This window comes from Molothrus aeneus, chromosome 2 (assembly GCF_037042795.1).
Source record: "Molothrus aeneus isolate 106 chromosome 2, BPBGC_Maene_1.0, whole genome shotgun sequence".
NCBI classification, from domain to species: domain Eukaryota; kingdom Metazoa; phylum Chordata; class Aves; order Passeriformes; family Icteridae; genus Molothrus; species Molothrus aeneus.
In genome coordinates this window covers 39,423,481-39,437,854 of record NC_089647.1, presented here as the reverse complement: position 1 = coordinate 39,437,854, position 14,374 = coordinate 39,423,481, and the positions used below count along the sequence as shown (strand labels likewise).

The following is a 14,374-nucleotide window of genomic DNA, read 5'->3' as shown; positions in this document are numbered from 1 at the left end:
TCTATGCTGAGCAGAGATGATACTCTTAATGGCTGTGTGGTGAGCCATAGCAAACCACCTACAGCTTTATGCTGAGCCAAATTGACACTTCGTGTAGTGCCATGACTGCGACACTCCCTTTTCACAGTTGCACACCATACTAAGGGCAAACACAGGCCATGGTGCACTCAAGACAGGGTCACACCCCAGCGGACATCAATGGTACAGGAACAGTTTAACCACTGAGCTCACTGTGTCAGCTGTAGGGATGCTAAGATTAAAACATAAAAAACTACACAACCTCCTCACTCCCCCAAAACACAGCCACAGAAAAATTTCAATCAAAACCAGCTCTGATGGAGTGTTTAACAGAATACTAGGAAAAGCCTTTCTACTTGAATACCCAACATTAAGGTAGATAAATTCAAAGAAGTAAACTAAACCCACTGCTGAAGTGGTCTCAGTACATAGCACATCTAGCCATGTTGAATAAAAGCCAAAATTGCAGGATATGTTCTTCACTATTATAACATTTTCACACTACTGCACTTAATAGGGAAAAGCCTCCCTATCAAAGCAGTCCACTGAGCAAAGCAGTTACCAGTCTCAGTGCTGCATGGAGCTTGATAAACTGCCTCCCACTGTCCTATCATGGAGCAGTATATCCATATATCCCATTTTCTGACAGGAGTGAGATTTATTTTTCACACTATTTTCATTCAGTTTGGGGAGAGATTTAGTTACAGTACAGTTAAGAAATTGCTGTCACTGAACTGCTAGCACCAATTTAAACAAAGGCACTATAGAGTTGACTAGTGCATCAAGTCTGGAGCAGCAAGAAGTTTCCCCATAGCTACCTACATTCATCAGCTCACACAGCTATGAAGTGTTTATTCATCATTAGAGATGTGACCTCTCCACATCAGCCAGCTTGTCTCCCATGTAGAGAAACTGGCAGATTTTACTCTAACCTTATTTAGTAATTTTTCCAAATAACAATAAGGTTTTCAACACATGTTGATGATTACTATTTTAGGGTGACTCCAAAAAGTGTTTTCAAGTGGTAAGAAAACTTTTTACATAATCAACTGATAAAAAAAAAAATAGAAACAAAACCACACAACTGGATTTTTTAAATATGAATACTTCAGGTATGACACAGGCAACACGTAATAACTTCATATTGGCTAAAATTGCTCTGAGTTTAACCTACTGCCATTACTCCAAGGGAGTAATGAGAGAAAAAGGGAGAACCACCACCTAGGGAGCAAAGGAGAACACTTGCAAGGAGGCAGATTATCTAATGTTTTGCCTTCTAACACAGATAGTTATCATATATAGAATAGCTATGGACATTAGCTGTGGGAAGAAAATCATATCATTGCTGAAAGTTTACAGCCTTAAAAAGTTGACTTTTTATTCAAACACAGCAACGAGTTTACCTTCCTGGATCTTTTCTGATGGTGTTTTATATATATTCCATCTTTTATGCTTTAAATTTATTCAACCCATGGTAGCAATTAGTTTCTCTGATGTTATTTGCAATAAAAATCTTTTGCATTTGAAAGAGCATTTACCCCAAAAGTGTGGTCTGTCGTTTGTCAGTTCAGTCTTGTGTTGTCATTAAGTATAATTTACCATGCTAGGTAAAACCAGAAGAGACCACCATACACACTTGGCAACATATCACTTGAAGAGTCCTGACTGAAACTTTTAACAAAAGAAAAGTAAACTCTGGAAGTCTCAAGGACACAGAGAACTTTTGTAATAATATGTTTGCTACCTAGTGCTGGAATTGAGCAGTGAGAAATAAATACAGAAAACACCCTTGCAGGTGTTTTTGGTTATTGTGTTTTTTTTCCCTAACATCTTCCCTAGCAGAGTATGGTATTTTTCTCAGTTATTTACTGCAAAAATTATCAGCAATTTAAGATTTTTCTTAAAGATTTCCTTCTTTCTTGAGATTTTTCTTTATAGGTAGGAGGCAACCTTTAAATTAGATTTTGTCAGAAGGTTTGAGCTTGGTATTCCTTACCAAGCTGGTTAAAAGCACCAGGTGCTATTTCTTGGAATAAGGCTGGACATGAACCAACAATTTGGTTTGCATTCAATCTTACTCCTGTGGTTGTAGGGCAGTAATGTAACAAAAATTCCTGAACACATCTAACCTGATAATTTGATAGCATATTGAGAAACTTCTGAGCAGCTCTATGAAAGTAAGCAATAGAGAGCTTGCTGTGCTCTGAATGAACACCCAGGGGGATGTAGAACATGTATGAAGGGGAAACAGGGATTAGTGCAGCTCAAAATTATTTTGAGGACAACCCAGCCTTACTCTCTTACAGCGCAGGCACATGCATACACACACACAAACTCACATATTCACTTGCATCCACCACAGAATTTCTATTAGAATCTTAAGAAAACACTTAATTTTTAAAGTTATTTAATTTTGCTTTCCAACTTAAAGCATTGTCATATCTGCCAGCCTCCTAGCAGACCTCTTCCAATATTGGTTTAACCTCATTACTGAAAAACTAGTATCTCATTTCAAAGCTGAATTTGTCATAATTTTCAAGGTTTCACTGCCTTTTTATTGCACTCCTAATAGAAAAGGCCAGGTCAATGCTTAAAAAACGTTGTGCTAACTGCTAATGACTTTTTGAAATGAAGTTAATAACTTATTATGTATTTGAGATATTGTTACTGCTGCTTGGAAACTCTAAATTATTCTCTATTATGAGCTAACTACTCCTTGTACGTGTCTGGCACTGGAAGTAAGAGAAAACAGACTTAGTTGCTTGTTAAGACCAAGTATTGCTCTTTTCATTACTTTGGATCATGAGAAGTGGTCATCTAGAAGCACACTTGAAGAAAATGATAATCACTTCATAGAATGAATTACTTTTGCCAGCAAACCAATTACAAATATTCCTACAAAAATTATATCACTGTTGCAATGTGTAGTATAACAGCCAAATTCCCTGTAGTATGAGTGAATGTATAAGAGATTCCTGGGGATAAGGACTTCTGGTGAAGGGTCAAACACTGCAGTATTTGGAAAAGAATGACATGGAATATCTAGGAAAAGTCGTAAAAACAACATCTTCAAGAACATTTTCAACACCTTGTTGGCCAGCAGTAGGAAACTGGCTTTATAAATTGAACATAGAAAATTGTAAAAAATACAGAACAACCCAGACATGCATACAAGCAGAAGAATTTATCCTAAAAATATTTTCTTAAATCCGTACTCGGTATCTTTTTTCCCTGCAATTTTTCCCATCCTTAACACTCCTGATTATTTAACATTAAACAACATCAGGATTCTGGAGGCAGTAAATATTTTTTTACCTTTGCATTCTTCTTTTGAATTAAACGTAAAGAAATTGCAATATTTAGCAGATAAGTGCTTTGCTCCCTGATTCAAATAAGCACTTGATTCAGGAGAGAGGATGTGGACAGCAATCTGCCTTAGTTTTCAGCGCTGTGGCTGTTTTCTTGCCTTGCACCCTTTGCAAATGCAGTACTTCAGGATGATCAGTAGAAGGTTTAAGTGTGTTATCTTCTCCATTTTTACTCAGAAGCCTGTGAACAGGAAAGTCCCCAGGCACTAATACTTATCTAGAGCTCTGTCGCCAGGATTTTATCCTCAGCTATCGAAGGTGACAAAATTGCATGGTATTTCCTATACTGCCATCAGTGCAGGGCCAGGAGTTGGGGGCAGGGAACCGTGGGTAACTGTATAAATTTATCAGTGCTACTGGTCATTCATGTGTTCATCATTCATGTGACACAGTAGCAGCTTTTCACACGCTGTCCACTGAATTGGGAAGGACATTGTCTAAAAAATGGAAGAATAAAAATGAGAAATAGTCCTGGAACTCAGAGCGGTATGCCTATTTATATGCTTTGGTTAATGAATTTGTGAACCTTAGGCTATGAATTTTAATCCTGGCTGTGGCTGCTGTAGTTCTGAAAGTTACATATTGAGCAGGTTTGTGATGTGTTTTGGAAGCTGATAAGTGCAAATGATAGACAATTCCTAAAAGCCCCCAAGTAGCCAGATGGAGAGGGATGGGTACGATAAAAGACAGGAAGCACCTCAGATCCATGCCAGCTGCAGGTCAAAACTATTACAGGACATTTGTGTTTGTTTGTGCTCTTTTACTTAAGAGCATTTTTTGTAAGTCTCCATTCATATTATATTCTAGCAAACAACAGCTCAGAAAAAGTTATGCTGATTCTAACTTTGAACACCATAACAAGGGATACAGGAAAAAAAACCCTATATTGAGGCAGTCATTGCTTAGTAGTAAGAATGTTTTATGTGGAAAGGAATGAACGGTACATAGAGATGAGTTTTAAGGACAATGTTTACCCACTCAATGCTATGAACAGTGACCGCAGGGTCTCAGAGGTACTGCCTCTATCTTGTGAAGTCTTGCTACTTTCATTATACCCATAATTTTATTGATGCCATGAATTATGCAGTCTTACAGAGAAAATGAGTCTCACTTTGACCCAATTAACATGCAGAAGGTAATATTACAGAAGTAGATAAATGTGCAGGGGAAGAAAAAGGCATAAAGAATATGTGTTAGATTAAAATAGAATTAGAACTCTATAAATACTTTTCACTCTACTATGCAACTTTTAGCATATATTTAAATTTGAAACCTCTTGTAACAGGCAGCAATAATTATTAAAAGGAATGACAGGAGTCCTATTCTCAAGCTAGCTTTTTCAAGTGTCTTACATCTGCAAATAAAACCCATTATCTTAATTTTTCTATAAATCATGAGATGATAATCTGACGTCATTTTTTACTATTATAAAAATACTTCCCTTTCTGAAACATGAAGAGACATATCTACTTGTCTCATTAAATGGTCAGGGTTCTGTTTAAAAGAAAAACCTTTCAGTAATATACATTTCCAACTTCTCTGAGGATCCAGTGCAAGAAAACTTTAACAAGTCTACACAAAAAACAGTTTCTCTGCTTTCTCACACACTCTGTTCCTAGTGTGAACCAAAAATAAATAGCCTTTACTTCACACTCTGTTCCTAGTGTGAACCAAAAATAAATAGCCTTTACTACAAACATAAAGGCCGACTCTAAGGTGATCATGGGGAACCAGGACACGAGGACCCTGGGAGTACACACCCAGACTAATTCTGATGAACTTAGATTAAATTTAAACTGAGCATCCCTGTACTTTATGCATTCCTGTAACCAAATCAAAATTTTTAAAGTTACTCTGAATTTCATATTTACAGTTTCCCCCATAGTAAACTATTCTTTTGTAGCATGCTGTCTTTCTCTAAAAGAAATCTTTATAAGAGGAAGAAACAGAAAAGAAAAAAAATCCCCCCAAAACCCTCCAAAAATCAACATTTTTATTCCAACTGTCAATTCAGTAGTGAGGCAGTCCCTAGGTCAAAAACAACAGCTTAATTCTTCTTCAATTCCATTTTGGCTTGAAGGGCAGTATTACAGATAAGAAAGAACATATCAATCTTGAGATCTTCTTTTTATCTGTTAATTATCAATATTTCATAAAAGTTAAATTTTTGACAATTTAAATGTGTAACTGTGAGCTGTACTCCCTGATTACCTTTGCTTTAAACCAGAGTAAGAGACATAATTTAGTCCTCATTCTTATGTTCAGAAAAATACATTTTTCTCTATTCAAATATTATTTTCCATATAGCCTAAGCACACTTCTATACATTCATGCTTAAGCACAACCCAAAATAAGAGAGTCAGTTTTAAGATAAAAATGATATAAAAATGGGATCAACACAAACTAAAGAGGTCATCCCTTCTCTTGGATCCTTTCCCTCACCACTGTAAAATCAATACAACAGTGCAGAACTCTCTTCCAAACACTCCCTGATGCTAGGAGTGATCCCATGATATGATGATTAAATGGATAAGTGCTGAATTTTAACAGAGTCTAGAAGAACAGAAATTGAATGAACCATCTTCATGGAGCACCATCAATATCTGTTGCTCTGTTGTTAACAATGCATTCAGGCATCAAACTTACTAGGCTGCCTTGAATTTCATCAGCTGTAGGAATGAACTATTTGCAGTTGTAAACATGTTTTAATGAGCGCCGCAATATAAAAACATCTCCAAATGCAGGATGATGTTATCAAATACATAGTTATGGAGACAGTAAATTGCTAGTTGTACAGATGATCTCATTAAAATAACTTCAAATCTAATTTTTTTAAAATTTTGTTAGTTTCAGCTCTTATAGCAAAAAATTAAACAATGAATAATTAATTATTAATGCACATGAAGTGATTAAAATGTTATCTTGTGCGTGTGAAAAATGTATGTTATCACATTATATTCAACAATATGTGAAAACAAGCACTGCAGTTAAAAAATATTTCTTACAGAAGTTAAATCTCCTGCATTAATATGGAATAAAGATTTAAAAATCCTAAAGAATCACAAATCAGAATGAAATTTAAAAAAACGAATGCTTTAGAAACCAGATATAAGTAACAAATTAACAGATGAGAGGAACAGTCAATTTTAAATATGATGCTGAATGACCGGCAAGAGTTTTCAGGGTATAATGTTATTAAAATAAAATTCTTCTGTAAATATTGACTTTCAGTTAAAATTCCCAAGTAGTTACACACCCTCATGCTATATTAGAATTAGTCACTGCTAATGCTTTTAAGTCTTTGCAAGATGTTGCTTGAATGTACGTGCCTAAGCAATGCCTGTGGCAAACATCTGAAGCTTGTTCCTGTGTATCCAATTTTAGGATACAGAATTGTCAGCATATTACATGTGTCTCACAAATTTTGAAACATATTGATGTGTTATACAGAGTAAGGCAAATCTATCTGGAGCAAACTCGACAGGTATTTTCTCTAACAGCAGTTGAGAGTAAGGAGATATTATCTATGTGAAACCAGCTACAGGCTCAGGTGCATTAGTTTCACAGATAAATACCTTCTGCCAGATGTTAACATTTAAATCAAAGATTTCAAGATAAAATAAATAATTCTTAGAAAGAAAACCTATATTTAAATTTCTGACATCCTTCTGAATTTTGCATCAAATTCCTTGCAATTTGTAGCAATAAAAATATAAATATCAATTTAAAAAATTAAATTACATTAATAGGTGGTGGTTGTAAGGTACTACTACTATTAGAATCACCAAAATACAAACATTTACAATACAAACTAATATTAACAATGTGGCTGATAGTCCAGCACAAAGAAAACAGAAATTCCCTGTCCAAAATCAACAGACTTAGATAACACAATGAAGCTACAAGAAAGAAACCAGATTAAACTAGACTCTCATGTGTGCATGCAAAGCATGTATGTTGACATCCATGGGCACTTTCCATTATCAAATTCCTGTGTTAAATATAACTTTATTGTTACTAATCAGATGTTTTATTTCACTGACTTTTAAATTTCATCTTGTGATGACACAAACCCAATAAATTTTGGAACAATTTTGGAAAAGAGTAGCTTAGTAACTGCTGAGATTCAATAATCACGTCTTAATACAAGGACAGCATTTTTCAATATCTTAATCTAAATCTTTATAGTTTCACCACTCAGTGTAGAGGCCAGAAAGGTGACTTTAATTACATTCCCACCCACCCTTAGGTCCCACTTTGGTTTGAGAAATGCTCCTTAGGCTTTGGCCTTGAAGAACTGCATCTGGACTAAGCCCCTCTCCAGCTTGTCAGAAACACTGTCTATTCACAGGAAGTAGAAGATCACCAGATTTTTTTAAAAAAGCAGCCTTTAAAACCTATTTTTCTTGCCTGAAAAACCCAAATGAAATAATATTTCTGTTGCTGAACCTTCAAAGAAAGTTACCAACTTGAATTGCATCCAGGATAGAATACTACTATGACTAAAATCCACTGTCTTGCAATCTTATAAAAAGTGATTTTAAGTGAGACCCTTTGGAGCTCTTAGTTATGAGGAGCTGATGAGTACTAAAGACCACTGTCTATTGACCTTATAAACAGCGGTCCAAAGTGAAGTTTTTTTGAGCTCTCAGTTTCCAGAAAATACTTGGCTAATGTGCCTCAAACACCAATATGGCTGTGAAGCCAAGCAAGAACTTTAAGTAATAACTGACACAAAATTTTGGTAATAACCAAGGACTATTTGGACTAGCAACCTCTGAGAAAGAACAAGTTTTGACTGAAGAAGAGGGGCCAGGTGGAGACAGGGCAGCACTTTTCTGTGAGAAAGAACCACAATCTCAGTGCAGGAATGAATGGCAGAAAGAGGAAATATACTATAAGGTGAGCCTGGGACCTAAACAAGATTTTCCACAAAAAAGTACCCAGCTCCAAGTCCAGGTAGTGACCCTCGGACCCTGGACATCTCATCAGCCACACTGATGCAGCTGGATTGCTGCTTATCACCTGGCTTGACACTGAAAACAGGATGGGCATCCCCTCAACTGGGTTGGCACTGAGACTGGGATGGGCATCCCCATCATCTGGAGTGATGCTGAAGTGAGGGCTGGTGTACACTTTTTTACTTTTCTTTTTCCTCTTTCTTGTCCTCCCTTTTTCTCTTTTCCTTTCTTTAATTAATTTCTCCCTTTTTAATGAACCTCTTTAATTTCTGTTTTCCATCCCATCCTGTCCCTTGATCCAAGACCCATTGCATTGTGCTTAATCACTCTTTTCCCTTTACCCTACCCTTTTGTCTGAACCCCACTGCCATGTGCCTACACAGCAGGTCAGGGGCTAACATACCAATTTTCATGCCAGTTGCATAATTTACCAATAATACTCTATGCTTCTTTGCAGACTCTCTCACTTCTGTAATTTTTTTCGACCAATGAGCATTAATGAATCTTATGGGCTTCCTTCCCTTAAGGGTGGATCATCACACTCAGGCAAAGAGTTTTCATAATGATGCTGATCTTCTCCAGCATGCTTTTACATCTTCCTATTTCTGTTTGCAGTTAAGAGCCTTAAAACGATAAGCAAAATTTTCTTGTTTTTTGTTTTGATTTACCTGAAAGACAGCCAGTGAGTGACAGAAACATCAAGAGTTTCCATGACAACCACATCCTTGGTCACAAAGGTCTTTCCGTCCCTCTTTGTGCAGTTGTTTGCAACGTTGACGTTTCTTAATTAAAGCTTAGCCTATTGGGAGAAAGACAGATCTCTGTTACGAAAATTAAAAATATCTCTCAATAATATGACAAACAATTAAAGAGACAAAGCTTCTTCTAATGCAATTAAAAATCTAGTTCTAAAGGACTCTCTATCCCTCTGACTCTCAGACTCAGAGGGATCTTACTCTGGTAGTTAACAGTGTTAATAGCTCAACTGTCTGTGGCAGCGCTCTGCATATGTGTATATATATTACATGGATATCGCGTTAAAACTACATGTGCTTTGAAGCTTTGAATTTCCAAAAAGCCAAGATTAGAAGATAGTACACATATCTTTCACAGCAAATATATTCAAAGCACATGGCCTGACATGTGTTCTTATTTTCCTGGAAGTATGTTGATTTCTGATATAGTGTTTCAAAGAGCTTATGTTGAAGTGTGGGTTAGATGAGTGGACAGTGAGGTGGATTTAGACTTGGCTGGAGGGCAGAGATCAGAGTGTTGTGAGCAGTGGTGCAGAGTCTCGTTAGAGCCTGTGGCTCACAGTGCTCCCCAGTGATCGGTACTGGGTCCAGTTGTCTTCAGCTTATTAATCAGTGACCTTGGCTGAAGGCAACCCTCAGGAAGTCTGCTGATGATACAGAACTGGGAGGAGTGGCTGATACCCCAAAGGTCTGTACAGCCCTCCAGAAGGGCCTCAACATGTTGGAGAGATGAGCAGAGTGGAACTGTCTGAAGGTTAACGAGGGCAAATGCAGGGTGTTGCACCTGTGGAGGAATAACCCCAGCACAGGCTGGGATCTGACCTGCTGGAAAGCAGCTCTGCAGAGAAGGACCTGGGGGCCCTGGTGGACAACAAGCAGTCCATGAATCAGGAGTGTGTCCTTGTGGTCAAGAAGGCCAAAGGGATCCTGGGGTGCATTAGAAAGAGCCAGCAGGTAGAGGGGGGTGATACTGTCCCTCTACTCAGCCCTGGTGAGGCACATCTGGAGTAGTGTCCAAGTCTGGGCTCCTCAGTACAGGAAAGACAAGCAAGTACTGAAGAGGGTTCATCTGAAGGCAATGAAGGTGATGAGGGGATTGAAGCATCTCTCTTGTGAGGGAAGACTGAGAGTGGTGGCAGAGCACTGAAACAGGCTGCTCAGAGAGGTTGTAGAGTCTCCTTGTCTGGAGGTACTCAAGACCCTCCTGGACACAATCCTGTGCAGGTGAATCTGCTTTGGAAGAAGCTTTGAAGTAGGTACCTGCATACTTCCCTTTCAACTCAAACCATTATGTGATTTTTTTCCTGTAAGTAATATGTTGGTATATTTAGTATAAACAATTTTTAAAATGTTTTAGGAAAATCCAGGTGTTTTTACTAATTGCAAACTGGATAGAAATAGATTCCAGATTCAACTTAGTGTATGAAGAATCTAAGAATACCTTTAAAAAAATCAGCACTTTTACCAAATATGTTGTTCATACTCATCTCCTACTCTTCCCCATATTTGTGATTCCTATCTGTCCCATGACATGAACATAAATTTTGACTTCATCTTTGATCCCTGTCTTCTTAGCTATCACTTTACAATGTCAGGAATTTTAGCACATTGGAACTCAAGAAATTTTGCATTCAAATGTCTGAAAAGTCAGTCCAAAATATGAGAAAGTTCAGCTGGTTTTGTATCGAAATATGTGTACTTCTGGTCTTTGACTTGAAGAGCATCAAGTTGCAAACATAAAGTTAATTTCCTATATTTAATTAGTCACATCTATTCAGGAGGATTCTGAGATCCTCTTATTGGAGCCCAAGGAATCTTCAATCAGTAGAGGCTGTGATTTATGACTAAAAGAGAAATGACATGTGACATAATTATGAGACAAGGGAGAATTTCATTTGTTCCCCTATCCAACCCCTTTTGGGCATAATAGGACTCCTTCAGATTATAAGCAGCTGAGTTAGATGCCATATTTGCTGCTTTGTGTGTCCTATTCTCTGTTAGAACCCTGACAGTAAGAGAACAGAGGCAAGGCTCTGCACACTTGCTAAAAATAAAAATATAAATCATAATGTAAAAATAGTTTCCTGCTGGATTATTCCATTTCAACTGTTCTCTGAGCATCTCTAGTTGTAACAAGTTTTGACAGTCTTTCCATCATATATAGAGAGACACACTGTGTGAGCACAAGATGACATCTCTTTATGTTGCTGGCAGTTATTCCTGCAACAATATAAAGGTGTAGCTTGTCAGCTTTCATTTAAACAGCACAGCAGATATGCTTTTCGACACAGATAAAAAAATCCCATTTTGGATTTGTACTTCCTTTCAGGTAACTCAGACCAGGGAAACTTAATATTGGACATACACATAGGTATAAGCAACCCTGAAAGAGAGCACAACAATCTGGTAGACAAGTGACTTTCCACATAGAACTTGTAACTCATGTCAACCTCCACAGGAAACCTCCTCAATTAATTATTAATGTCTTCTGCCTTTGTTTTTCACTTCAGTGATAATCTGCTTTTCAGGCATTGTGTTCCTTTGGTTAGTGAATTATCTCATTCAGCATTCTTTGTTGGCCAGGCCTTTGGGAAATAAGTATTTTCATTAAAATTTAAATTTTTCCCTCATGGCCATATCCGTTAAAGAGAGTAAAGCAGAGATTTCTCCCCCTGCCCCCAACTTTATTACTTTTTCTTCTTCCTATTTTCCTAACATCTTTTCAGCTACTTTTATAACAGTGAAACACAGAAATTATTTAAACTTGGTGATTTTTGTCTAGCATCAACAGGGAAACATATATCAAATTTTCAAACATTACAGTGTGAGACTGTTGCTGTTTTTATTACTAGGTATTACTGTACCTATTGGATTAGACTGTTAAAATGATAATAATAAAGGTTGTGATTGGTAGAACAGAAACAGGATGAAGAATAACTGGAGCCAAACAGTGGGAATATCAAAATAAAAGACAGACTTATACACATTTCTCTTTGCATTCTTGAAAGACAATGATTTTCAATTCCCTCAGAAATTTTGAAACAGAATGATTTTAAACGTTCTGTGAAAAATAAGTTTTTTTAATGAATGTGTCATTGAAGAAATCAGAGTTATCACAAGTTGAGTGGGATAAGGAGCCTATAGCCGAATAGCTGCAATAACTTTTATGTGACAACCTTATGTAACCTGTACCTATTAATGTAATACATACTTCAGACCTTTTACACAGGAATACGAAAATGTAAAACCAGAGCACTATGGCAGACAGATAATCTAATTTTAAGTCATGGATGTTGGACACTGGCCTTCCTATTTGGATATTTGTTGTATAAATACGTTGGCTGATCTCTGTAAAAGAATTGCCAGCAAACAAGCAAAAGCAAAATATGCCACTGCATAGTTTTTAAAAAATCTACATGGAAATCCTGATTATTTTCATAAGGAAAGGATTTTGCATCTTTAACTATTTTTCTGTATTTCTTGTTGCTTGAAGTATAATCGGCTAAAAATGTACTTGGCATATGGATGAATGAAATGCATACCAACATAGTAGGGTTGTTGACCATCTAGGATTGGGAAGTACTGATCATGCAGACTGACAAAGACATTGATACTGCATGTGTATGGCTGCCATGGGGCACGTAGGATAATGACAAAGGTGCTTTGTAGGAAATGACATGGGCAGGAGGATGAAAATGCTGTATTTAATAAAGATGTACAGATAGTTAAATTTCTGTTCTAGATTTATTGAAGGCATGGACTCCTGGCTTTACTATCAGTGGTTGCCACCTATCTTTCCAAAAACTGAGCTCTAACCCTTAGACACGTGTGATTGAAGAATTCCTTTATGCTTATAGAAAAAGATCAAAGCTGAACTAAATCCATTAAGAGGAGCATCTTCTTTCTTACTAAAGAAAAAGAAGGAAAAAAAGGGTCTTATTGCTTTAAAAACCCAAATGAATATTCTGTTATATTTATAAGAAGAATCTTCCACTTAAAATTGCCTTATTCTAAAAGTAGTTTAAGAGCACATATACCAGCAGTATTCAGTTGTTCTTGGTTTGAAAATTTTGTTAATTTTCTGTTTTGTTTTGTTTCTTTCCCAACCCTGACTATCCCAAAATGAGGAAAACTTTAAAGCAAAAAAAAAAAAGCATTTACATTTTAATCTTATGACTGTAAACCAGAATATACAGTAATTTATGCAAAAGAACACAGCTCTGAAGGTGTTGCTTAAAAGGACTTTAAAACAATTTCAGCTGAACAATATCTGTTTTTTTCCTTAGTTACAAATTAGGACCTCACTAAAATCCAACTCACTTGTTTAGAATGGTTTCTTGGCTTCATTCTTCAAGAAAAGAAAATTAAGTTGTCCGGAATATACTATTTTTACAGATGTCTTTTGCATAATAGCATGAATTGACAAAGCACTACAGTCAGATTTTTTATTTAAAGATGAACTCTCTACCATTTCTTGATTTTTTAAATTCTGTCCTGTTCTTATTCTCATTTCTTTGCAATAGAGTTTCAGGAAATTATTTTTTTCTTAATACCAAGGACATGAATTTTCCCTGAAGGAAATTTGTATAAAAAGGTGATCTAAAATAGAGATGTATATAATGTGCAACAAGTAATTCATCTAATTTCTTTTCCAGCACAAAAATTAGAAGCAGTTTTCAATTTCCACATGGTACTACCCCAGTCCTTTGTGTTCCCCAGGATTTCTGCCAAATTACTTTCGCAATTTATTTTAATTCTGTGTAATAATTGTAGAAAACTTATTAAAGCCCTCACCATTCAGTATGTTTTAATGAATTGCTTTGGCTGGTAGTGACAGGGTGGATATTTTTTTGTGGTTCTGACTCCTAGCAGACTTTGTGAATACAGAGTACTAATTCACTATTGTCAACCCTAATGTGCAAGAGGCTTGAACCAGATCCAGTGAAATCGTGCTTTTTCTAAAGGTAATAATAGCATCTACTATCATTAATGTTTGTTTTCTGACACGTAGGATAAATTTAAATGCAACTTCAAGGATCTGTTCTTTTTTAAATTAAAATACTTTTAAAACAAAGCCTTTAGTATAGATAACATGACACTGATATCAAAATGCTTTCTTTCATTATCACTACCTAATTTCCTTTTTCCATCTATCCATTTATGTGTAGCAACATGAAAGAGATGATTGCTTAAATCCACATCTGCTCTCAAAGCAGTGGAGCAAATCTTTGTGTCTACAGTGACTATACTTCTCAGAGGAAATGCTGTGACT

General features: G+C 36.4%; 1 protein-coding gene across 3 annotated transcripts in view; it reads right to left on the bottom strand.

The window, feature by feature from the left end:
• CNTN5 (contactin 5) overlaps positions 1 to 14,374 on the bottom strand; it is a 611,650-nt gene that overhangs the window by 312,052 nt on the left and 285,224 nt on the right. For all 3 annotated transcript variants that reach the window (XM_066544731.1, XM_066544730.1, XM_066544732.1), the window contains one exon: positions 9,016 to 9,146. In XM_066544731.1, coding sequence (XP_066400828.1) covers positions 9,016 to 9,070 — 55 coding nt within the window. In that variant the 5' untranslated portion in view covers positions 9,071 to 9,146. The remainder of the gene's footprint in view (positions 1 to 9,015; positions 9,147 to 14,374) is intronic.